This window comes from Budorcas taxicolor, chromosome 11 (assembly GCF_023091745.1).
Source record: "Budorcas taxicolor isolate Tak-1 chromosome 11, Takin1.1, whole genome shotgun sequence".
NCBI classification, from domain to species: domain Eukaryota; kingdom Metazoa; phylum Chordata; class Mammalia; order Artiodactyla; family Bovidae; genus Budorcas; species Budorcas taxicolor.
In genome coordinates, this window is record NC_068920.1 from 70,490,930 (window position 1) to 70,518,231 (window position 27,302).

General features: G+C 42.8%; 1 protein-coding gene across 4 annotated transcripts in view; it reads right to left on the minus strand.

Moving 5' to 3' along the window:
- Positions 1–7,877: 7,877 nt before the first annotated feature.
- Positions 7,878–27,302, minus strand: part of DGUOK (deoxyguanosine kinase) — a 33,564-nt gene continuing 14,139 nt past the window's right edge. For 2 of the 4 annotated variants that reach the window (XM_052649021.1, XM_052649022.1), the window contains exons 3-7: positions 18,691–18,878; positions 14,709–14,856; positions 9,234–9,349; positions 8,545–8,644; positions 7,878–8,112 (exon numbers count right to left, since the gene is read on the minus strand). In XM_052649021.1, the coding sequence (XP_052504981.1) occupies positions 8,086–8,112; positions 8,545–8,644; positions 9,234–9,349; positions 14,709–14,856; positions 18,691–18,878 (579 nt within the window). In that variant the 3' untranslated portion in view covers positions 7,878–8,085. The other 2 variants (XM_052649023.1, XM_052649020.1) reach the window with 2 other exon arrangements.

Sequence of the window (27,302 nt, forward strand, 5' to 3'; positions counted from 1 at the left end):
CTTATGAAAGAGCAGATCATGATTCCAACCACAGCATTCATTTATTGAGCAAGTCTCTATTAGTCACTCACTAAATATCAATAAACAGGTAACTGTCAGGCTCTGTGCTAAGTGACTAAGATGGTTTGCGTCAAGAATGGCGAAGCCCAGGAAGGAGAGAGAACTTTATTCAGGTCTGATACATAGTCTGACATAGTTTAATAAGCAGAGGGCCTAAGGTACAAAGGCTGGTTACTTGTGTTGAGAGGTGAGGGAAGAGCCTCACAGAGAGAGGAGGAAGAGAACTTGGGACTGGCAAATTAGTAGGTCTTCCAGTAAAAAAAGAGTGAGGAAAAAGCGAGAAGGAGAGAGAGAGAATTGCATTATGTGGGAAACACAGGTCATATTGTGGAACCTACGTTAGTCTTGTATGGAATGAGTGGTGGGAAATGAGGTTATGAAAACATGGCAGCTGGAATACTTCTGCACAGGAAGAGCTGTGTGGGGGCAGGGCCCGAGACCCAACTGGAAGCTGCTTCTTTAACACATGGTTTAGTTGAGGGGAGGGCTTCCCAGGTGGCTCAGTGGTAAAGAATCCGCCTGCCAATACAAGAGACACAGGAGACCCGGGTTTGATCCCTGGGTTGGGAAAATTCCCTGGAGGAGGAAATGGCAACCCACTCCAGTATTCTAGCCTGGGAAATCCCATGGACAGAGGAGCCTGGTGGGCTGCAGTCCAGCGGGATCGCAATAGGTCAGATATGACTGAGCGACTGAGCGTGCACACACACACTTTAGTTGAGGTATCTTGGGCAAGAGATGATTACTGGCAGCAGTGAAGGGCAGGGTCTGGGCAGGGAGTGGGCATTCCAGCCACTCCTGGCATGCCCATGCAGAGAAGGAGCCATGTAAGCGCCATGACAGAGCAGGCAGAATGGATGAGTCAGCCGCGATACCCACTACACCTGCAACTAGGGAAACCGACCGGGGTGCAGAGAAGACCTGCACTGTTTCGGATGAACAGGTAGACTCTGGTGAAAAAGCAGGGCATGATGGTAGCTGGAAGAGGCCAAGACGACTCCAGAGAGTCTGGTGAGTCAACTAGGTGAATGGAGGCGCAGGAGAAGTGGGTTTTGTTAGCTCAGGTTGCAGGTGGGTGTAGCGCGTGGGTGGGGATGAGATGCTATCTCATACACACTGAGCATGATGGATGTCCAGGTTATGATATCCAGAGGTCGATATAGCTGTAGCTTTAGAAGTCCTCTTCCTGCCTGGAATTTGCTTCAAAACCATGTGTCAAAACCAGGTGGGTAGGCTATAAGTGAAACAGAATTGGCTATTAGTAGATAACTGAAGTGGGTGAAAAAGTAAAAATTAGCTCATACTAAGGGAAAAAAAGCTGCCCTGCCATTCATCAGGCTGGGAGGACAGACATCTGCAAGGCTAGATACAAAGTTACCATGAAACAATATTCCCCCCAAGGGCACGCTACAGCTAAAGTGTCATAACCACCCCCTCCTTTGTGTGACTACTGCTTTCTGATTCACTGGGAAACCTTGTTCTCTAAAATGATGGATCAGAAACTTCGCTGTTTGAAATTTTATCAGTAAAAATGAAACACCCTTCTGTTGCCAGGAGGATCTAAGTCACTTTGACATAGGGAAGCAGTCTTGATTTGCAACCCAGGCTCAGAGCCTCATGATAAGGGGCTTCTGAACACATTTCATGTTTAGCTTAACTTTGCACTTCCTAAGGAAATGAACCTGGCTCTAGTGTGCAGTTCAGACCAGATGTTGACTCCTGCTTTGCTTTGAGTCTGTCAAAACATGGCTTCTTTTAAATTTTACCTAAATTCTATCCTTACCCTAAATCCTGTTAACTCTGTGTCTGCTTGGTGAGACACCCCATAGTTTCCCTGGTATGTGGGTTCCTTCGTTTGAGTGAGTTAATAAATCTGATTTTGCCAAAATACAGGTCTGTTCCCAGTGATCTTAGGCTGATTGATTATGTCATGAGCAACTGGGATACAGGAATTCTCTATACTATTCTATTGTAAATGATCCACGTTTTCCATAACATTTCCAAGTTTTTAAAGAGTCCTCACCCCATGTTAGTAGTGTGCACCATGACAGTGTTTGAGGTCTAAGGCAGAATGATGCCCCACCCCTCAACGTACAGACCGTAATTCCTGGCACTTGCGAATCTTACCTCACTAGCAAAAAGGACTCTGAAGATGTAGGGAAGGCTAAAGAACTTGAGTTGGCAGAGTATTCTGGACTATCCAGATGAGCCCAGTGTACTCTAGTGGGCCCTTAAAAGCAAAGAACCTTTCTTGGTTGTGGTCAGAAAGAGATGAGATGGTGGGAGAGTCAGAGATGCAGCGCTGCTGGCTTTGAAGAGGAAGGGGCCACAAGCCAAGGGATGTGGGCAGCCTCTAGAAGGCCAAAAAAGGTAAGGGAACAAGTTCGCCTCTAGAACCTCCAGAAAGGAATGCAGCCATGTAGACAATTTGACTTGAACCCAGTGAGACCCATGTAAGAGTTCTGACCTTCAGAACTGTGAGATAATAATCTGTACTGCTTTAAATCACCTTGGTGGTAATTTGGTATGGCAGCAATAGAAACCAATGCAAGATCACCCAGAAGAGTGAGCAGAGATAAGGGATGAGCCAAGGGTGCCTGGGGCAGCACCAGCATTTCAGACTAGAAAAAGAAAGGCGAGGCAGTCAGAGACAGAAAGGGCGATACAAGCACTGGAAAAGCCAGAAGAGACCAACAAAGGAAAGTTTCAAGGAGAAAGTGGTCCAGAGACTGAAACTGCCTACTCTTTACAGGGACAGCTGAAGATTAAGTAGTAGTCTCTCCAAGTATATGTTATTTCTTGCTTCATATTCCCAGTGATTCTTGTATTTGTATATAACAAACAATTTTCACCTGAAACTATCACCTTCTCCCTCATGTTAAAAGCCTGAGAGTTTGAGAATTTTCACAACCTCAATCCGCATTATAAACCCATTAAGGTAATTATTCTGGTTCCAGAAGAGCAGGTTTTACCACATGGTAATGATCAGTGCAAAGAAATAGAAGAAAACAATAGAATAGAAAAGACTAGAGATCTCTTCAAGATCTTTAAGATCTCTTCAAGGGAACATTTCATGCAAAAATGGGCACAATAAAGGACAGAAATGGTATGGACCTAACAGAAGTAGAAGATATTAAGAAGATGTGGCAAGAATACCCAGAAGAACTGTACAAAAAAGATCTTCACGACCCAGATAATCACGATGGTGTTATCACTCACCTAGAGCCAGACATCCTGAAATGTGAAGTCAAGGTGGCCTTAGGAAGCATCACTATGAACAAAGATAGTGGAGGTGATGGAATTCCAGTTGAGCTATTTCAAATCCTAAAAGATGGGAAGTGCTGCACTCAATATGCCAGCAAATTTGGAAAACTCAGCAGTGGCCACAGGACTGGAAGAGATCAGTTTTCATTCCAATCCCAAAGAAAGGCAATGCCAAAGAATGCTCAAACTTACCACACAATTGCACTCATCTCACATGCTAGTAAAGTAATGCTCAAAATTCTCCAAGCCAGGCTTCAACAATACGTGAACTGTGAATTTCCAAATGTTCAAGCTGGTTTTAAAAAAGGTAGAAGAAACAGAGGTCAAATTGCCAACATCTGCTGGATCATGGAAAAAGCAAGAGTTCCAGAAAAACATCTATTTCTGCTTTATTGACTATGCCAAAGCCTTTGACTGTATGGCTCACAATAAACTCTGGAAAATTCTGAAAGATATGGGAATACCAGACCACCTGACCTGCCTCTTGAGAAATCTGTATGCAGGTCAGGAAGCAACAGGTAGAACTGGACATGGAAAAACAGACTGGTTCCAAATAGGAAAAGGAGTATGTCAAGGCTGTATATTGTCACCCTGCTTATTTAACTTATATGCAGAATACATCATGAGAAACGCTGGGCTGGAAGAAGCACAAGCTGGAATCAAGATTGCTGGGAGAAATATCAATAACCTCAGATATATAGATGACACCACCCTTATGGCAGAAAGTGAAGAACTAAAGAGCCTCTTGATGAAAGTGAAAGAGGAGAGTGAAAAAGTTGGCCTAAAGCTCAACGTTCAAAAAACTAAAATCATGGCATCTGGTTCCATCACTTCATGGCAAATAGCTGGGGAAACAGAGGAAACAGTGGCTGACTTTATTTTTTTGGGCTGCAAAATCACTGCAGATGGTGACGCAGGCATGAAATAAAAAGACACTTATTCGTTGGAAGGAAAGTTATGACCAACCTAGACAGCACATTCAAAAGCAAAGACATTACTTTGCCAACAAAGGTCCATCTAGTCAAGGCTATGGTCTTTCCAGTAGTCATGTATAGACGTGAGTTGGACTACAAAGAAAGCTGAGTGCTGAAGAATTGATGCTTTTGAACTGTGATGTTGGAGAAGACTCTTGAGAGTCCCTTGGACTGCAAGGAGATCCAGCTGGTCCATCCTAAAGGAACTCAGTCCTGAATATTCACTGGAAGGACTGATGTTGAAGCTGAAGCCCCAATATTTTGGCTACCTGATGTAAAGAGCTGACTCATTTGAGAAGACCCTGATGCTGCAAAAGATTGAAGGCAGGAGGAGAAGGGGATGACAGAGGATGAGATGGTTGGATTGCATCACCAACTCATTGGACGAGTTTGAGTAAGCTCTGGGAGTTGGTGATGGACAAGGAAGCCTGGCATGCTGCAGTCCATGGGGTTGCAAAGAGTCAGATGCAACTAAGTGACTCAACTGAACTGAAGCCAGAAAGAAATGTAGCTGTGTTATGTGTTTTATGTGTTAATCCCAGTTACTTGATTCTGGGGGCCTGTCTAATCCAAGACTGAGAACAGCCCACCCAGTCTGGCCTGCCAGTGAAGACCTAATCTCCATATTTAAACACTTCACCTAGACCTACCCCTACCCACATTCTTAAAGTTCCAAACTACTCCTAATTAAAATATATACTCTCACCAGACCAGCTCAGCTACCAATCTGGAAAATGACAAATTGTTTCCGGTGAGACTGTTGACAGCTTTGATTATTTCAGAGAATATTTACATTCTAAAGGCAATGTTTACAAATGGAAAGAAACACTGTATTTGCAGATTTTCAGACTTCAAGTGTGTAGAGAGGAAGGCATTCTTAAATAATAATCTCATTAACCTCAAGTTTTGTCAGTGTGGGCCTAATGCCTTGTTCTCACACGAAAGCCTTGGCACAGGACGTTTTTCTCTGCCTGGACACTTCGTTCTTCAGGGCAGCTGTCGCTTTTGTAGGGGGCTGTCCCGGACTATGTGGCTCCTTCTGCTCTGGCCGCCACAGTGCACCTGCACATCTTTTGAAACAGTCACTACGTCTGCACCACTTGGTCCGTGACTGTCACCCTCTCCATTAGCTGACAGTTTCTGTGAGGTGAGGATGAGGTCTGCCTTACCTTCCTGGTCTCTAGCATATGGGAGATACTCAAATATTTGTTGATGACAGAATAAATGAATGAAGGGTGGGGACCTAGTGCTCTTACTCCGGGTTTACAGGTGATTTCTACATTAGCGGCTCCTGGAAACTTAAATAGGAATGAAACATTTGAGACCCTCAGAGCTCAAATACCAAAACCATTGACTTTCCAAACACACCTAATATCCTGTATTCATCCCTGGTCTTGTCCAAAGCCCGAAGCGGCAAATAAACACACAAACAAGTGGGACAGATTTCCAAGATGGTGCCAAGACTATTTTGTTTTTTGGCCATAACAATTCAATGGGAGAAAAGTCATGTTTTCTACAAATAGTGTTGGAATAACTGGATATACGCATGCAAAAGAATGATGTTGAATCCCTTCCTTAAACTCTACACAAAAATTAACTCAAAATGGATCACAGACCTAATGTAAGAGCTAAAACTACACAACTCTTAGAAGAAAACATGGCAGATATTTGTGACGCTGGGTTATTCAAAACTTTCTTAGACATGGTGCCAAAATAAGTTGATAAAAATAAATTTGACTTCATAAAGATTAAAAACATTCATGCTTCAAAGGACACTATCAAAATGAAAATATAACCCACAGAGTGGGAGAAAATATGAATAAATTATCTATGTAATAAGGATTTGTATCCGGAATATATACTCTTACAACTCAACAATAAAAAGCCACAAAACACAATTGAAAAAATGGATTTGAATAGACGGTTTTTCCCAAAGATATACAAATGACCAATAAGTACATGAGAGTTACATTCAACATCATTAGCTGTTAGTGCAATGTAAATCAAGACCCCACTGCAGTGAGATACAGCGTCACTCCTATTAGGATTGTTATAATCAAAATGACAGATGGCGATGACGTGAAGAAAGTGGAACACTCACACACTGCTGGAGGGAACATAACACGGAATTTCGGAAGTTTAGCAATTCCTCAAAAAGTGAAACGTGGAGTTGTCATCTGACCCAGTAATTCCATTCCTCAGTATATACCCGAGGGAAATTATAACATATGTCCACACAAAAACCTGTAGATGAATTTTCATAGCAGTGTTATTCCTAATAGTCAAAATGTGGAACCCTCATGTCCATCAATGGATAAATGGATAAATAAATGTATATTTACAAAATACTTAGCCATAAAAAGGAATGAATCTTAAAAACCTTGAAAATGAAAGAAGCCAGTCACAAAAGGCCACATATTATGTGACTCTGTTTACATGAAATGTCCAGAATAGGCCAATCAGTAGAAACAGAAAGTAGACTGCTGGTTGCCCAGAGTAGGGTATAGGTGGGTAGGGATTGTGGGAAAGTGGGGGATAGAGGGTGACTCCAATTGGCATGGCATTTCTTTTTGAGGTGATGAAAACATTCTGGAATTGACTGTGGTGATGGCTGTACAACTCTATGACTACACTAAAAACTCCAGAATTGAACACTTTAAATGGGTAAATTGTATGGTAATGTGAATTACCTCAATAAAGCTGTTAAAAAAATTTTTTAAGTAGCATAAAGAAATGCTGTGCTATTTCAAAACATCACACATCTATTAGAAACCAGTCTCACATTTGTTTTCCCAAGTATCAGGGGAAACGCAGGTTTGTGTCTTCTGGGACACTCTGGGTCCCAAGCTCATTCATCTTCTCGTGGGCCTGTGCAGCTATTAAGGGCTCAGTGCAAGAATCCCAATCCTGATGAATCGTGGATCTGCAGGCTTCTTTCAATGAAGCACTTCAATTCTAGACAGTCATGTATTTTTCTCTTTACAGTAAACTGTCCTTGAAGCTTGAACTGCAGCACACACACAAAATTTTCTCTCTTTCCAGCACAGACAAATTCACTCCGTGAAGTTAACCTGAAACTTACTTGGTAGGTGTTTGGAGGAGGCCAGAGTGCCAGGACGACCAAGCCCTAAATGTCATATGCTGAACTTCTAAGCTTGTGATTTATTCTCTCCCTCCTTCCCTCCTTTTCTTTCATCCAGGTTCTTCAGCTTTGGGACAAAGGTCTAAGTACCCACCCCACCACCCACACCAAGAGTGCTGGATGGGGAGACACAGAGAACCTTCCTGGAGTTTGAGCTCCATTTCCTAGCTCTGAGGGCTCTCACTTCACATCCATCCACTCCTGAGTCATTTTATTCCCCTTCTTCATGCCTAAGGCAGAGCTTGGTCAGGGTTCTGAAGTAGTCCCTGCCCTGGCATGTCAGAAGGAACCAGTGAACACACAGGGAAGTCTGACAGGTGAAGGATTTAAAAGCAAGCAAGGACTCTTCTCAAGTGAAAATGGCTAGTCTAGAGGGGAGCTCAGAGCAGTAGATACAAGATGAAATAAACAAACAACTAGATTAACAAAACCCACAAGAGCATAGACTTTATTTAAGAAGTCCGTGAGATACAAAAGAAGACTAGGGCTAGGCCTACAGCTAACAGAAGCTTAACCCCCCGCGTGTCAGAGCACTCTAGGGGTAAAAGCAGGTGGGGGCAGGGGACAGAAGCGTGGGTGCTTTGGTAGTCTCTGGCTTTAGAAAGTCAGAGAGCCCAGATCCCAGCTAGAACATCCCAGTCCTGGTTATAGATTCTTTACAAAGGTGTTTACCTGTGGGAAAGAGAAAAACGAAAAGTTAAATTTCACATTTTCAGGAGACTATACACTAGCCCATCCATAACGCATGTGTAGCCAAGCCTCCGAGTGTTTTGTGAGGAAGAGAACACAGGTATGGAAAGGAAATGTGACCTGCCCAGGGTATCAAGTGGCAGAGCTGGAGTGAATCCAGAAGTCTCATTTCCCTAGTTCTAGAATACCTCAGACGAGGAAGTCAGCTGGAAAGCACATCTTACAAGGCAAGTATTTAACAATTATTAGCCCCAAATACTTTAGAGAATAGAGATTATATTAATAACTTATCCAAGGCCCCACAGGCTTTGGAGTGTGAAATGCTATTTGAGGCACAATGCATAGGACCCAGAGTGAAGTTCTGAAGTCATAGAAGTGTAAAGAAAGAAAAGCAGGCGTTAAGGTCTTCCCCACCCTCCTCATGAGCTCTTCTTGTATGGTTACTTCTTCCGAAAAGTCATCATTGACATCCAACACGAGCACTGGAATGTTCAGCAGAGCCTCAGAGTGGAGCCTGTAAGAAGCACGAGTATTTAGGGAGCAGAAAAAAGACGGTAAGCTTCACATACTCACCAGTCTTAATAATTCAGAACAGCTCTAAGGTCACAGGGCTTCTCAGGGAAATTTCACGTAAACAGTTTAAAAAAGGAATTCAATAAAGTTGGCTGGAAAGATGAGACTGAAATTTCTCTTTAGTCTGAAGACTGATACTGAAGGTCGGAGCCCCAAACAATTTAAATGGACAGCACAACAAGCCTGAAGGGAGGAAAGGCTGAAACCAGGAATGTTAACTTAGTACACACTGACAATTTTTCAGCCCTTTACCCTGAGCCAACTACTTCATCATCATCAATCACCAAGTTCAGTCTAGGGGCATATCGAAAAATAAAAAAAACTGGGAAACAATCTAATGAAAAAAGTTTCTTGGAATATATAGGTTATATCCAGTATTAAATTTCTGCTGGGGATAATGCTTGACAATTCTAACCACTTCCGGGACATTCTGAACCTGCTTAAGGGGCTGCGTGTTCAGCTGCCTGTATTTTAATGACTGGCTGCAGGAAGGCAGGCCTCTGTCCACTGGCGCCCTCTTCTCCACTTACGGGGTTGTTTTGTGGACAAGCCAGGCTTCGTGTTGACCATGAAGCTGCTCCAGATAGGCCAACTCAACTTCTTTCTCCTCTTGCCTGCCCCTCCGGTGTAGTCTCTTTAGACAAACCTGAAAGACAGTCCCCGGGCTCTGCTGAGCTGCTGGGCTATCTCGGCTGTCACAGAAGCTGGGGCTCTCAGGCCTCCTTGCTGCGTCTATCCCGGGCGCTAGTGCTATGACATTCCTTCTGCTGCCTGTCTTCTTACTGAATCACAGGTTAATGGCAAACATCATCTACCCGAGGAACCTGGGATTATTATTTTTTCCCTCCTCCCTGCCACATCCAGGAAGTCACTGAGTTCTCTTTCATCTCTCTCCAGCTGGTTCTCTCCTTGCCCCTCTCTCACCCCTGCCCTGGTCAGGTCCCCAGCATTTCTCACCTGGACCATGGAGCAAGAGCCTTCTGACTCTCTGCCTCCTGGAGGCAGTGAAGTGTATGGAAAGAGCACAGGCCTTAATGTCAGAAAGTCCAGGATTAAATTCCCATCTTCGCCAGGCACCAGGGGCGTAAGATTTGTGGGCTTCTACTTCCTCTCATCAACCCCATGGGTCACTGTGAAGACTCACAGAAGGGAGCCCATCAGTTCCAGGCAAATGCTGTCTTTTCTCCTACTTGTCCTGCTCACTCCACCCTTCCAGATTACTGCAATATACAGCTGTCCCTCAGCATGTGCAGTGGGGGTTTCAGGGGGGTTGGTTCCAGGACCCTCTGTGGGTACGAAATTCCAACGCTGCTAGAGCCCCTTATGTGTATGAAATGGCAGTGGGCTCTCCACATCAGGGGGTTCCATGTCTGGACCCGGAGGGCTGACTCTCCTTGCTTAAAGTACCTCACAGGGTGCTTATCGCCTTTAGTCCCAGGTGCAAGGAAGTATGAGTGACATCATATTTACAAAAGGGTAAGTAATTTGAAGTCATGTCATATCACACATTCACTCTGGCGTAGAATGCAAATTCTGCATAGGTCACAGTTCAAAAAATAAAAAAGTGAGGCTTGAGACTCACTTTGTCCCTCAGTCCTTCCAGAGCGTGCATAATTCCAGTCTGTCTTCATCTGATCAGAAAATCTGAAGCACAATGGCTCAGGGAATGTCACCTCCTTTACTGGTCACACAGGGCCATTCCCAGAGTCTGGCCACCCCTCCTAACTCTCCACTCTTGACATTCTTAGCTCCTTCCTCCCCTGAAGCTGGATGTGACCTCTTGTCTGCAGTACAGACCAAGCTCTTTTGCATCTCAAAACTTTTGCTCCGAATGTCTGCTTTGCTGAATTGCCTTCCTTCCTCTCTATGCATGGCAAACACTTCATTATTCAGTGTCATCTGTCCTGGGAAGAACACGTAGATTAACTCACTGATTTAGGACTTCTCTCCTTCAAATAGTTGAGTTTTATTCCCAAATGTAAACTTTTATCCCCAAATATAATGTATAAGATTCCCAAAGGTGCAATCTTCACTGTTTCCCTCTTGTACCATCTTTTCTCTAGGGAAAGAAAACCATATAAACAAATTCCATTTATGATCTTCTGCCCAACTTTTCAAATTGATTAACACAGGTTAACAGTCTAACATGCTAATACTTTTAGCACTTATCCCTTCTCATCTCTTTCCCTTGAATCAAGAACTGTTCTAAAGTTAGATGAAGTCCTTGTCCTAGGGAGTCTATAATTTAATTAGATAACAAGTAAAACAACATATGCAAAACAGCAAATCAGGTGCCCTACTGTGAGGTTAGGATCTTAAGTACAGAAGTCAGATAAGGAAGACAGCAACTGGGCTGGGGCAGTCAGAAGAGCTTCCTGGAAGAGGCAGGGGCTCCCCCTTCATCGCTGGCACCAGCTTACTCAGCACCACTCTGAAAGCAGGCCAGAATCTGTCTGGTTCAGGGCTGAGCACAGGGCCTGGCAGGGGAGGTGGTCAATACATATTTCTTGCACATACTCATTGAAAGTTTTCATTTCTGACCCAGCTTATCTCTGTGGACCTCCTACTTTCATCTTTTTCTCTACCTTCCTTCCCTCTGAACCTTCTCTTTCTCCTTCTGTCATTCTGTCCCTACATCGTTTCCTCATTGCTGACTGCTTCCAGACCTCTTCGCCGTTCCCTTGCCTCCCCATCACACAGCTTTACGGCCCTGACTAACCACGACCCAGTGCTCCACCCCACTGATGACAGATGTTAGTGACTGTTGTCTACTTTCAGAAAGATTTTACACATATAGTCTTACCTCCACTTAAAAAAATATATAAAAGGTCTCCTATTACACACTTAGTTCTTATTTTTCTTAAGAATATATTTTGAAGATTGTTATATGTCAGTATAGTACCTTCCAGTTCTTTTTCATGGCTTCAGAGTTTTTCAGTGCATCGATGGAGCATAATATATTTAACTGGCCTCTACTGATGACTACGTGGGTTGTTTATAATAATTTGCTATTGTAAACAAAGCTGCCCTGCACATGAGCCATTTTGCCTATGTGGGAGCATATTTATGGAGTAAATTCCAAGAAGCATGATTAATAGGGCAAAACTATGTACCCTGCTAGTATATACTGCCAGACTGCCTCCTTAGAGGCTGACCAATTCACATTCCTGCCAGCAAGGTAGCTTCAGGATTTCTTAACATAGCAAAGCTACCTAATTTTCCTGAGAGAAAAATATTATCAGAATTAATGAAAATGCGTATTTTTCAAAATGTGACGTTATGTTTTCAATTATACACTAGGGCAGAGCAATTCTTTTTATAAAAGCTATAATTATTCATTCATTGCTGGCAGGCAAACCTGATGCTAAAGTCTCTCCTGTTAAAATAGGCTAACATTTCCCTGTGCACTATTAATTTACTTAAGAGAGCAAAGTTTTCTTCCCCCACCCAGAAGCCTAGGTAAACTTCTATTTTGAACATTTGGTGTAATTCTTGCTGTACTGATATGGTTACAAGTTTCTTTAAAAAAAACAACAACCTTGCGTAAACAGTGCTTTAGTCTGGTTCCTCTTTACCTCGGTCCTCATGGGGAGGACACGCTGAATGTGAGCAGGAAAGACAGTGCGGCTGGAAACGGCAGCCGCCTGCTTCACTCCACCCCACCCTCCTGGAAGAGCTGCTGTTTGGACTGCCTGAAGTCAGAGGCAGCAACTGGACAGGGACTGCTAGTGGGTCTGACCACTGCACTTCCTAAGCCCCACACCCAGGTGCCACTAGTCCCAGGTCTTTGCAGCACTCGCTGTCCAGGTTGCAGACATGGCCTGGCTCTTGGAGGCACACTGGCCAGCTGCACTCTCTCTTGCTGATTCTTTGGGGCACTGAGGCCCAGCCATTTCTCTTCTGATTTCTTTTTTTTTTACTGTTGGCTAGCTTGCTTTTTACAGGTTAGTGAAGAGTAGGTAGGAAGGAGCAAAATGCCCTACTCAAGCCCATCACATGAGCTCTAAGCCAACATCTGCCGGGACTCTGCACTGGGGACTGGGCGCTCACACCACTTTCTACATAGAGATGTTTCACTTCTGTTCTGCTCTCTCACAGTTCCTCTGGGTCTCACAGCAGAAATCAGGAGTGACTTCAGGGGAAGGATATCAACATTCTCAGTTCTGGTGCCATCAAAATAGCACCAAAATCCCCATCCAATCCCAAAATAAGTAATTTTTTTCTACCATCAAGTTGCAGTAATCCTTAATCCTTCAATCCTTATTCTACCCCAGCTGAAATACCTCAATTCGTCTCTCCAAAAAGATGTTATCAGCCACACCATAATAATTACAATCACCACCACCACTGTTATCATCATTGTCCCATCTCACAAAGTCATTCCAAATACACAAAGACATGAGGAAGACTTTCTTTCTTCCTTGCTGGGTCCCGGTGTCCCAGCAGGTTAGGTCAGGAACCAGGAAAAGGTTAGAGGTCAGTACTTTCAATTCTTCTCTTAATGCTTAGCCCTTCAACCTACAGCTGCTTTCAACTCTCCATCCCATGAACGCCTACTGGAAACCTGTCACCTCTTCAAATCCAACCACAGTCTTCACTCAGTTCAAGTCCACAATGCTCTTAACTCACCCTTGGCTCAGGCCATGAGCCTTCCTGGGGACCAGGACTTTCCTCTCACCCTGAACCCTACATTCGGCCACCTCAAACCATCCTTTTGACACGGCTCTCCTTTTCCCCTAAACACTGGCACCAATGCCTGCCCCTACAGTCCAGTCACCTTCATAACTGGTCTCTTCTATTCCTGCCCCAGGAAATGACAACTACTTCAAGAAGTGATAAACATGCGAGGCTGCCACCTTCAGCTTTGCTCTTTTCACAGAAGGTTCTCAGCCCTCTGGCTTCACTGCATCTCCAGTTGAGTTTCACTTAAACCTGAGATCCTATTTACTTCCGTGGACTCTCTTTATTTCCTCACAATCTTCAGAAGCTCCCAACATAAAGAGCCCCGATGCCTGGTCCCCTTCACACCCAGGGCCCTCGCCTGCTGCCGCCCCTGCTGAGGCCAGGCCCTCCCATCCGGTCCTCTCCCCTCTGGCTCCCAGGGGTCTGTGTCATGGGGGCTCTCCCACCCATTTTCTGACCCTGGCCAGCCTGCTCTCAGGCTTCTTCCTTCCACAAGACTTGGTCATAAACCTAAAAGCCTGGCCTCCAGCCTGAAGAGAATGCTCCCTCCTGAGACTATGTGCTATACCTGGCATTTGACTGTATGTCAGATATCTGTCTAAAAAGGTGAGAGCAACACAGCCCTCAAAAAGACCCCCCAGCTTGACTCCCACTCCAGAGGAGCCCTTCGAGATCATGTGTCTGCGACACTGGACTGGACAGACAAGGACCCCTCCAGGGAAGGGCTTCCAGGGCCTGCCCGCAGTTGGCAGAGCCAAGGACCCCTGCCGTCTCCAGAGACTCCACACCACCACCCTACTGTGTGCTGGGCTGGCCCCATGGTCCAGGTCGGAGGTCATGGGAGGCAACTCCCACAGTCTATCGTGCCTTACCAGTGGCATCCTTAAGGTTCAGAAAAGCAGACAATGAATTAGGAAAGCATCAGGATGAGGTGAGGAAAGCCTCTTCGTCCTCCTGACATGCTAGTCAGGAAACCACCAAGACCACAATGGACTCTGATGGCCCAGTTAGAGGGAAGGAAAAGCTGAGGCAACTGGCTACAGGTTCGCTGGTCAGAGGGTCGAAACTGTGGATCCCAGTGATAAAGCCCAATCCTCTCTAGGCAGTCGCTACATCAAGAGGAACCCTTCAGCCCCCTGCTGCAGGAAGCCTATGGGAACTGGGTCCTTGTGCTAGAATGGGAGGGTGCTCACCCACTGCTCTCCATGCTCCAGGTAATACCCATAACCAACTTTCTCCAACTGGAAAATCAGAGGCTCAGAGAACGTCACCTCTTAAGTTTCATACGGTCCTAATGTTCAAGGCTTTAAATTCTGTCTTACCTGGGGAGCAGCCTGGAGGTAGATGAAGCCATGTAATCTGAGCCGGCTGGCAAACTCCTGCAGGAGAAAATAATGCCAGTCCTGATAGATATGCCATTCAATGTCACTGAGGGACCCATTTTCAAAAAGTGTCTTTGCAAAGATATACCTGGTTGGAAATGTAGGTGGGATGGGTGAGGGGAAGAGAATGGGAAATGGAATGAAAGGCAAAAGAAAGAAGCAAAAAAAACATTAATAACAACTTGTTCCATGTCTGTCCAAACCACTTAACCTTTTTGGTTCCTTACTGATTTTTAAGAAGTCTGAATTCTTTACCTACATCTTTCACTCAATACTGAGAATAGCATTTAAACTTTAGAGGCCAAAATCTCTGAGTGGATTAATCCACTGGAAGAAAAAGGGCACTGAAAGACAGTCTCATTGGTCACTAACAATTTCCCCTCCTGGAAACCAGTCAAAAGATGTGCAAATGGTGCAAGTAGACTCAGACTTTTAAGATTTCCTTATTATTACTGTAAGTAAGCCCCCAAACAAAACAACCTAGTATAAAGCACCCACGACTTACTTTAAGGACTCAAGGGTTCTGAGGCTGCAGAGCCATCCTTCGGTCTAGCCAAGAAGCAGAGCAGAACTGTATTTAAGTCATGTCCCCTATGGAGCAGGAAATGCATTTCCTACTAACTGCAGTATCACCAAGAAAACAAACTCTCTTCCAAAGCAAGCCTCCTCTACCTCTGAGCTTCTAATACAGATATGAGAAGGCTAAATCTAAAATTCAATCTCATTTTGCCCCTTGCTTACTTCCATAACTAAAGGAGCATCTGGTAAATAGGAAGTCGGAGCTTACTAGAAACCGTTGTTTCAGGAGGGGCAATTCTGCTTTCCAACCTCAGGCATCTTGATACAAAACAGTTTACATCAAGCAATGAATTCCAGTTTCTAAAGCAATACTCAGCAACTGGCTACTTCTGGAAAAATGAAATTCGGAAGCCTTGTCTATGAATGGCTCAGGGAGGTATATACCACAAGTCTGCGAGTGCTGCATAAGAGAAGGGTTTCAAGAGTCACATCTCTGAGTCTGACCTGGCTTCAAAATTCACTAGCTGTGTCTCCAGGCGCAAGTCATCAAACTCTCAGGCTGCTTCTTCCTCTGTACATAGATAACAGTTGAACCTAATTCTTAGAGTTGTGAGAACTGTAATACTTACAAGGCACTTAAAACAGTGACTGACAGATACTATTAAAGACACCTTAGTTGTCACTGTAACTACTTCATTGTTAGGCTATGAAGGCACTAATTTGGGAGCTCTAGAAGCCAACTCTTTCAGTCTGAAATGGCTTACCTATAGCCTAGCTGAAGACAACAAAGAAAAGAGGTGAATTTCTAATTCAGTATCTGAAAAATGTTTTCAGCTTTTTCATAAGTAACATGAAAATGAAGATCTTACAAAGAGCAAGTAAATATCTGTTACTTAGTCTTATAAAAGGCCCTGGCCCTTTTCTGAGGATAAGCACTTCTTTATTTCTCCAAAGCTGGCAGTGAAGGGGCGAGAGGATGTAGAGGTCATGGCGGTGCTAAATGCTGAGGAGGGTGGGGAGAGCCCCTACAGCCTGAAGGAAGGGGCTGCAGGAAAGAGCCAGCTTAAGCACCAAGGCGTCAGGGTCCCTGCTCTAAAACCACATGCTAGTGTTTTCTTTCAAGTCAAACAGAAAAGATTTAGACTCTCCCTCCTTGTCATCTACTCTCCCAAACAGGCTATGTTGCTCCTTTGGAATACATATAACACACCTGAGCAGGTGTGCAGTCTCAGAGTTCCCTGTCAGACTAAGGTCACCATGAGGGCAGGAACTGGGTCTGCTCTGCTTACTGCAGCCCCCAGGTCTGACCCAGTGCCTGAACACAGGTGGCATTCAACAAATCTGTTCATTTGCTAAGCCAAATGAATAAATGTTTAAAGGAGTGGAGAGGCTCTAAATCACCATCAGGGCTAGAGTGTGTAATCAGTTATCCTCTCTGTCTCAAAAATGTCCCCTCTGAAGAAAACATCTAGGATGCTGCAGCTGCCTACAGCACCATCAGCTGTCTCCCTTTACATGTAAATGTCAAGATCGGGTACCTTTTTTTTGGCCACGCCACGCTGCATGAGGGATCTTAGTCCCCTGACCAAGGATCAGACCCACGCCCCCTACAGTAGAAGCACAGAGTCTCAACCACTGGACCGCCAGAGAAGTCTGGAGATCTTCTAAACAGATCTTCTAAAGTCCGTGTACTTTCTAAACAAAGTATTTCTAAGGGGTCTCTCACATGTGTACCTCTCTAAAGGGCAGAATATCAAAAGACCAATGGCAAGTATGTTTCCAGGCAGGTAGCAATATGTAATTCATCTTCCTAATTCTAGAGGCAAGGCTTGGGAGAGGGGAAAGGAAAATAAATAGTAGTTTATCCAACAGTTGAAAAAACAAAAATCTAGAGCTCAACCATTTACAATTCACATATTTAGCTTTTATAAAAACAGGCTCTCTCTTGGGGTCCACAGAGAAGGAGTGCCTAGCCTATAGCGTTTGTATTACATATCTTGAATGATTTTTAAGTAATGCTTAAAAAAAAATCAGAATACATTACAAATATACCCTTATTTTTCCCCCTCCAGGAGGCTTTATGGGAAGACTAAGAAGTAGGGCTAGTTTCTGTAATCTGGAAGTAAACAGGTAACCAATCTAGCGTCTTGAGAAGTGAATGGACAGGGCTTCTCTGGTGGCTCAGTGGTAAAGAATCTGCCTGCAGGAGACATGGGTTCAATCCCTGATCCAGGAAGATCCCACATGCCCCACAGCAACTCAGCCCATGAGCCGCAACTACTGAGACTGTGCTCTGGAGCTGGGGAGCTGCAGCGACTGAAGCCTGCAGGCCCTAAAGCCCATGCTCCCCAACAAAAAAAGCCACTGCTCCTCTGAGCACCACAACGAAGAGCAGCCCCACTCTCCGCAAGCAGAGAGAGCCTGGGCAGAGCGAAGGCCCAGCACAGACAAAAACATATAAACAAAATGACGTGAATGGACAACAGAAGTGAAACTTTCCATTCTGATAATTCAAAGGGGCTTCAGAGCTCAACATGCTTTGAGCCACCATCTCACACTGACACAGGTCATTCATAGCCTTCAGATAAAAAACCCTCAGTAATGTCCAGATCGAGGCACCCTCACTTCTTCAAATGGCTGAAACACAAGTCTCAGCCTGGTCTTGTGGCAGAACCAGGAATTCAGGAGTATAGACGGACCAGCTCCTCTAGAATCGAGGGGCTGAATTCCCAAGCTAGCTGCTAGCCTTCGTGAAAAGTGACTCCCCACCTCCCTCCGTCCGGTAGATAGGACAATGCCCTTCCCTGGCCCTATGAGAGACTGGATATCTCTTATAGACTCTGGCCAATAATAAATCCTCTCACACGACAGAGTCAAAAATGGTTAAATCCAAGACAGAAGTCAATTTTTCAGATGTGCTTCTGCTCAGAAATCCTTTCTTGAAGAATAAAACAAGGATAAATGTATTTCTCCTATTATTTTAGAACACAGACTTTAATTCCATCTGCTTTTTTCTTCAAGGTGATAGCCAGTCACTGACTCATCTGGTTTGCTACAACATACACTGCTACTTAAGTGTCTCTTTCGTGCCTTTCTGCATGTAACGGTTATACTAGGTAGCCACCAGCCTGCTTCTATGACAGAAAAGAAGAAGACAAGGTAATCAGTGCAAATGTGAGAAATTAAATGCATTTAGTTTATGAAAAACACAGTTTCCTTTCTTGACATGTGTGGTAACTGAAATTGTAAGTCTGAACAAATCTCTACAGTGTTGTCTTTAAAAAGAAGACAATTTTTTCAAGGATAACATTCAATGACAACAGCAGTACAGGGTCTGAGCAAGAAAAGAAAACCTGTAGTGCTGAGCACAGAGCCTGTGGCCGGCAGAGGCTCAGGATCTTACCTGTCGCTGTACACAGACCTCTCAAAGATCTGTACTGCCTTCCCAACCTCCAGGAGTTTCTCAGGGAAGGGCTCCAACTGTACTTTCAGGCGGCTCAGGAAAGAAAATGTCTGGAAGGTGTAGGACCATCGTGCTGGCTCCTGGTACATCATATCCAGCAAGTTTCCAAGACTGGTGGCAGCGCCGGCCTAGAGGCAAATTACAAAAGAGGAGAATTTCCTAGGAGGCACATTTTCTTCTCAGTGTTTACCACCCTTCTACCTTGTACCTTGTAATCACTGGGAGAACCAATTACAGAGGCTTCCTCCCACTAAAAAGATACTGCATCCCACACCATTTGTGTAGTCGAAGCTACACAATCAAGGAAGAGACTTTCCTACTTTCTTAGGTGAGAATCTGATAGAGTGAGATGACATGCCACCTTCAACATACCAAATAAGAGCAGTGGCAGAACCGCCCATAGAATTAGCACATTCATGGATAGATGTGTTTGCAGAGGGGGGCCAGAGGAGGTAACAATCACAACCATCTAAAACTCTACTTGCAACCATATTACTTCTACGACAACACTATGTTGCTTCTCTCTGGGGCTTCCATTTGTGGTTCTTTCTTTCTAAAACTAACCTAGACAAGAAAGTAACTGACTATAAAATCCAACCCACAAAATAAAGAGTGCTGTCTCTCTTATGGCAGAGCTACACATTGTTAAAAACAAACACAGGAACAAACAAAAACACACAAATCCCTCCTCCTGGATTCTAGACACTTTACGAGAGGCACGTGAAGACCCACTTACTCAGCATGTGCAGGGGGAATGTGTGTAAGATACTCAGGAAGCCTAGATTCTTCCCTGGGCTCTGCCACTGACTCAGTGCAAAAGTGAGTTCTGCACAAAGCACTCTCACCTGTGTTCATTTAGTCACCATTAACTGAAGGCCTGTGTGGATGAGGTGCTACATGAGCTAGGTGCTGTAAGGGGTACAGAAAACAAAATTAAGATTTATCTCAACGTTCACTGTGCTATGCTGTCTCATTTAATCTTCAAAACAGCACCATGAGGTAGGTACCACTGTTATGCCCATTTCCTCGAGGAGAACACCCACTCAGAAGGGTGACAGAGCTTGTCTAAGGCTTCATGGTTCAGTGCTGAACGGGGACTCAAACCTGGCTTCCACTAACTTCTTCATTCTAATGCTTCTCCATATAAAAGCGAGCAAGACATGGTTCCTAAATTTAAGGAGCTCATAATGCAAACAGAAAGGCGGTGACAAAAATATGGAAAACTAGACTAGAAAGCAGAACATACAACAAAGGGGTGCTCACATGTGGTGAGAGAATCTGGGAAGTTTCTGGAAAAAAGTGGCATTAAGCAGGGAAGTAAGTAAATGGTACATGGAATCTCCATAGACGGAAACGGAGATTAAGAAGAAAGAATTTCACGTAGAGACAAAAATCTTGGTGGGGGTGGAGGGGGTGGGGAAGGGGAGGTTAGACAACCATAAGTGGTCCGGTTTCACAGAATATCAACCCTGGATTCCAAAGAAGGGTCTTACCCTTTGGAAGGTTTCATCAGGAGCAATGCAGGTAGAGCACAGCAGGTCCCAAAACAACCTCCCTCTTTCCAGTCCCAACCTACAAACACACACCAGCCTCACAAACGGCCCCTGGCTGAGAGCTGGAGGCTGAAGCAGGAGGACAAATTTGGATCTACTGGGGTCTCTGGCAGGGTCACTGGAGACTGTAGGGAGCCCATGGTGCGTGGCACAGTTCTGAGCTGGCAGGGAAGCCAGCTGACTGGAGTGGGGCACTGCGCTGGCAGAGGCACCAGGCTGACTGGGTGGGGGCTTCTACCGGCAGGCTTTGGGCTACCAAAGGGAGCCTGTTGTAGAATAAAAAACTGTACAGAGGCCTACATGATTTCTAAAGAACCTACCTCAACTACAGAACATGAAGCACATATCCCTTTAGACATAAAAACAAAAAAGGGGACAATCAGTGGAAATAAAGATACTCAGCAATTCAAAAGGAGTGAACTCATCAATGTGCTCGGGACAAGCAGCCTCTCAGGAGACAGAGCTATTGCCAGAAAGAGGAGAAAATGGAAAAAGCTCCATGAGATTCAAGAGACTGCCACACTAAGAACAGGTTATCAAAAAAAGGAGCCAGAGACTTCCCTGGAGGTTAAGACCCTGCACTTCCACTGCAGGGGCAAGGGTCTGATCCCTGGTAGGGGAACTAAGATCTCACAGACTGCATGGCATGCCCCCCAGCAAAAGAAATGAAGCCATGCTCCAAATGGAACAATATGAAAAGAACATTTTTAGAGGAAAAAAATGCAATTGCCAAAACAAAACTCCCAATGAAGATAGTAACCAGCAGACTGTAAACTGTATGAAACCTGATTAGTGAGTATCAAACAGAATACTGCTTTCCTCGTGGCTCAGACTAGAAAGAATCTGCCTCCAAAGTGGGAGACCTGGGTTCGATTCCTGGGTTGGGAAGATCCCCTGGAGGAGAGCATGGCAACCCACTCCAGTATTCTTGCCTGGAGAATTCATGGACAGAGGAGCCCAGCAGGCTACAGTCCATGGGGCCGCTAAGAGTTGGGCAGGACTGAGCAGAGTCGGGCAGGACTGAGCAGAGTCGGGTAGGACTGAGCAGAGTCGGGCAGGACTGAGCGACTAAGCACAGCACACAGCACATACAGAGTACCAACTCAAGAAATTTTTCCTAAGAGAAAAAAGCAGAAAGTTAGAAATAAACAGAAACAGTTTAGGAGATCCAGTATACACTGTTACATAGTGGTAGGGTATCTTTTTTTCTTCTGGAAAGATACATCAAGATGTAATGTCACCTTCTCCCACCCCACAGCAGTTAATACAATTTTGTATCAACTAACTTCAAACAAGAGCTAAAATAATGTGCAACTTTGCAGTACCCATATTTCAGATAAAACTACCTACCCAAAGTAAACAATTTTCTTTCTCCAGTGATGAGCCCTATACAGAGAAGTGAAATGCCACTCCCCTCCCCAAAAGAGATGAACAGAGGAAGACCACTACTTGTGAGGTCTGTGTCTCCCTCTCATCAAATTTCACTGTCACTGAGAATCACTGTCTAATAGAAACATGACATATCTCTAGGTATTTTAGAACACAAATACACTTAAACAACGGTACTTTTACTATGGTTTTAGTTCAGGTGAAAAGGAAGCCAAAACCAAAGAAAAAAATTAAAGAATATCTCTGAAGACCTGAGACTTTCCACCAGAGAAATTTGCTGAGTATCAGAAAGGATTTAATACGGATTTACATATGTGGCTTTCATATTCTCTCTCTCTCACATACACACACACACCCAGACCTATCCTAGCAAGATGTCAATAATTCATAAAAACAAAACAAAAACCTAAGGAGGGGGAAATATTAATTTCTTACATTTAAAAAAGGATCAGAACCACATAACACTTCCCTACAGCAGAAACCTAGATAGTTTATTAAAAGGCAGAGACATTATTCTGCCAACAAAGGTCCCTATAGTCAAAGCTATTCCGGTATTCATGTGTGGATGTGAGAGTTGGACCATAAAGAAGGCTGAGCACCAAAGAATTGATGTTTTTGAACTGTGGTGTTGGAGAAGACTGTTGAGAGTCCCTTGGACTGCAAGGAGATCCAACCAGTCCATCCTAAAGGAAATCAGTCCTGAATATTCATTGGAAGGACTGATGCTGAAGCTGAAGTTCCAATACTTTGGCCACCTGATGCAAAGAGCCAACTCATGGGAAAAGACCCTGATGCTGGGAAAGACAGAAAGCAGGAGGAGAAGGAGCTGACAGAGGATGAGATGGTTGCACGGCATCACCAACTCAATGGACATGAGTCTGAGCAGGCTCCAGGGTATGGTGAAGGACAGGGAGGCCTGGTGTGCTGCAGTCTGTGGGGTCACAAAGAATCAGACACGACTAAGCAACTGTACAACAACACAACAGAAATTAAAGACATTTTAAAATAAGCAATCACTCAGAGACTGTATTAATACGACCTACATTCTAAAAAAAAAAATTCTCTAAAATAAACTTCAACCAATTGAAAATGAATCAAAGAATCAAGAAATGAGAAGAAGTGGCAATAAGAAAACAGTGTTCACTGAATGACCAGCAGAAGAGAGTTAAGTATAAATTATTATTAATGTGGTTAAGAAGTTTACTGCCAATTTCTATAGTTAAAAGAGAAATTTCCAGGAATTCCCTGGCGGTCCAGTGGTTAGGACTAGTGATTTTACTGCTGGGGTCCAAGTTCAATCCCTGACTAGGAAACTACGATCTCACAAGCTGTACAGCCTGGCCAGAAAAAAAAAGAGAGAGAGAGACAGAGAGAGAGAAATTTCACTATTTACTAACATTCCAGAACTATAAAATTACAGATTTTATGCTTGGGTAGTAGAGCCTGGAGAATAAAGTAATAAAAAAGGAGTAAATTTTATGTTTTTCTTTTATGGAGATGCCATTAATATTGATAAATAGGTTCAAACATGAATATATATAGTTTTTACTGAAGTATAGTTGATGTACAATATTATATTAGCTTCAGGTATACAACACAGTGATTCTGTATTTTTGCAGATTAAACTCCACTATAGCTTATTGCAACATAAATGGCTATAGTTCCCTGTGTCCTATAGTGTATTCTTGTTGCTTTGTCTATTTAATATGCAGTAATTTGTATCTGTTAATCCTACATTCCTGATTTGTTCCTCCCTCTTCCCTCTCCTCTTTGGTAACCACAAGTTTGTTTTCTGTATCTGTGAATCTTAAACATATATATATATATATTTAACATGTATATTTTTAGTTTAAATGTTTCCATTAGCAGAGTAAAAATAGTAAAAATTTCCACAGGAATGAAGGGGAGAAAGATGAAAGAAATATTTAAATACAGAAAAGAAGGGAAAGAAAGGAGATGAAAGCACAAAAATAAGGTGGCAGGAAGAAGTTAAATATAATCATGATCAAAGAGAAAAATTCCCAGGAATGGGAAGCAGACCCTCACAATGTGTAAAAGCTAAAAATCCTGTTCATAAGTGAAACAACAAAACAAGATGACATAGATTAGTTGAAAACAAAGCGGCAGAAAAATCCATCAAGTAGGTGCAAATAAAAAGCAAGCAGATGTGGCAAAGATGTGTTAAGAAAAAAAGCATTAGGGACTTCCCTGGTGATCCAGTGGGGAAGAATCTTCCTGTCAACGCAGGAAATGTGGATTCAATCCCTGGTCCAGGATGAGCCCACATGCCTCGGAGCAACTAAGCCTGCGCTCTGGAGCTGCGGAGCCACAGCTACTGAGCCCCCGCACTGAAGCTACTGAGGCCCAAGTGCGAGAGCCAGTGCTTTACACAAGCGAAGCCCCCACAAGAGGAAGACCACGCACTGGAGCAAGAGAGGGGCCCCCCGCTGCTCGCCGCGGCTAGAGGAGGCCAGTGTGCAGCAACAAAGACCCATTTATTTTATTTTAAAAATAAAAAATAAGTAAACAAATATTTTTAAAATACAAGGAGAAATGGGCAAAACATAATAAAAGCACAAAACTTTAGTTCACTTCTCTTAGAATTTAATAAAAAAAAAACAGTAGAGAACTCAGAGGATTAGACTCTAAATCATTTTTTTCACATATCAGAAACTGGGATACATAGTCCAATGCTTACTAAACATAACAGACATTTTAATTATTCCTTAGGAGCATCACTAAATTGATGTCTCATAATCAATGGCATCTTAGAATGGATAAAATATGTCACACCAAACTACACAGAATTTACAGGAAATACATACTGTTCTTAAAAGTCCACAGCAAACTTATGAAAACTGACCATACACAGGCCATGAAGAAAACTTCAGTAAGTTTCCCATGAGAAACTGTATAAGCCACACTGATCATAACAAAGTAAAACTAGAATTAACAAAATAATAAACATACAAAATCTACTCAGAATATGTAAAACACTAAAAATAATTCTTAGGCAAAAAATAAGTTAAAACTACAATTACATATTTTTTTAGAAATTTCAGTTACAGTCTCATATATCAAAATCTAGAAGATAGGGCCAGAACTTATTCTATGCTTTTATCGGGTTGGCGAAAAACGGGTGAAAAAAACCTAATGAACCTTTTGGGCCAACAGTATTATTAAGGCAAAAAAAAGGGAAAAATACACAAATGAATCATTAACTTTATTAAAGAGTTTTAAAAATACAAAAATTCTGAGAAATAAATTTAAAAGCAAAGAGTAATGAACTAGAATGCAAGCCCCAACAGAATTAAAAATTACAATCTATTAATTGCACCTTTTAAAAAAGAATAATCACCTACCAAGTCTTCTCCTTTCAAAATATTCACACAGATAAGCAACATCGGACAAACAATAAAATAACTCTCATACAGAAGAATTTAAAGCATAAAAGAAGACATGTACTAATTCTACATTATTAAATTTGAAAATCTTAATAAAAGGCAATTCTTTGGAAAAAAATTATCAAAAGTGACTAAAAACATTGAATAATAATTGAGGGAGAAAGAGTTGTCCAATATTTCCCCCAAACAACACTAAGTCCATGTAATTTTGAAACTAATTTCTATCATACCTTCAAGGAATAGACAATTTCTATGCTAAATACAATACAAAGCTCCTCAATTCATTTTCATAACCTTAATGGTAAAACCTGTCAAAAACTGTATACCCAAATAGTAATATCAATTAAATTTATAAATACACATGCAAAAGTCCAAACAATGTATTAGCAAATTAATGCAACAGTACACCATGATCAAAAGGGTTCATTCTAGGAATGTGAGGATGACATCATTATCAAATCTATGACTAACACTAAGAGAAAAAAGCAAAAGAAAGAAAAATCCCATGGTTATCTCACTAGATGCTAAAAAAGGCTTCTGATGAAAACTTAACATCTGATACTGATAAAAACAGTTAATATCTTAGTAATAGAAGGGTACCTCCTCCACACAGTCTATTGAAATGAATGACAAGCACAGAACTTAATGATGATACATTAGAGGTAGTTTCACTAAAGACAGAAAAGATAAGGGTGACTACCATCACTGCGATTATTCAATATTATTCTGGAACTTCTATCTAACAGAAGAAAACAGAAATGAGGTTTGGATATTGGAAAGCCCTTACAAGTGATTAGGATTTAGAGAAAACTATTATTTTCTAAAACCTCAAGCAAATAAAGCAGAAAAAAAGAGAGAGAGAGAATTAAGTCACACCAAGACATATACAACAATCAACTGCTTTTCTTTAAAACAGCAATAACCAGTTTGAAAAGGACGATGGAAAAATACTTCCCAGTCACAATAACCACAAAATAGATAACCACTCAGGAATAAACTCAACAAGACCATTACTGGAAATGCAGATAACAACTGGGGGAAAATTAGACTTCTGTAACTTTTAAAGTCACATAAAGGGTAAAACCTTAAAAGCAAAAGAGAAAAACAAGTGCATGTTTTTATCATCCTGGGCTTGTAACAGGTTTTTTTAAACTTTCACATCAAAGTCAGTAACTATGAAGAAAATGTAGATCTGACCACATAAAAACTTAAAAGTATTATATTGCAAAATATACCATATAGAAAAGGAAAGAAAAAAATGACAAAACTGGGGAAAGAATCGACAGTATATGACAAAGAGTTAAGATATTTAACAAGACAATGAGCTCTTATAAAGCCATTACAAAAACCTAAAGATCTCAATGGGGGGGAAAATGGCAAGAGGTTTGAACAAGCAGTTCACTAAAGAATACTAAAAAATATCCAATAAACATTAAAAAGTTGCTCAATTAATTGGTACTTAGTTCAGTTCAGTTCAGTCACTCAGTCGTGTCCGACTCTTTGCAACCCCATGAACCACAGCACGCCAGGCCTCCCCGTCCATCACCAACTTCCAGAGTCTAGCCAAACCCATGTCCATTAAGTCGGTGATTCCATCCAACCATCTCATCCTGTCATCCCCTTCTCCTTCTCCTGCCCTCAATCTTTCCCAGCATCAGGGTCTTTTTCAATGAGTCAGCTCTTCGCATCAGGTGGCCAAAGTATTGGAGTTTCAGCTTCAACATCAGTCTTACCAATAAACACCCAGGACTGAACTCCTTTAGGATGGACTGGTTGGATCTCCTTGCAGTCCAAGGGACTCTCAAGAGTCTTCTCCAACACCACAGTTCAAAAGCATCAATTCTTCGGCACTCAGCTTTCTTTATAGTCCAACTCTCACATCCATATATGACCACTGGAAAAACCGTAGCCTTGACTAGACGGACCTTAGTTGGCAAAGTAATGTCTCTGCTTTTTAATATGCTGTCTAGGTTGGTCATAACTTTCCTTCCAAGGAGTAAGCGTCTTTTAATGTCACTGCTGCAATCACCATCTGCAGTGATTTTGGACCCCAGAAAAATAAAGTCAGCCACTGTTTCCCCATCTATCTGCCATGAAGTGATGGGACCAGATGCCACGATCTTAGTTTTCTGATAAAGGGATGCAGCCAAAGCAAAAACACCACCCAGCTATAGATGGGACTGGTGATAGAAGCAAGGTCCGATGC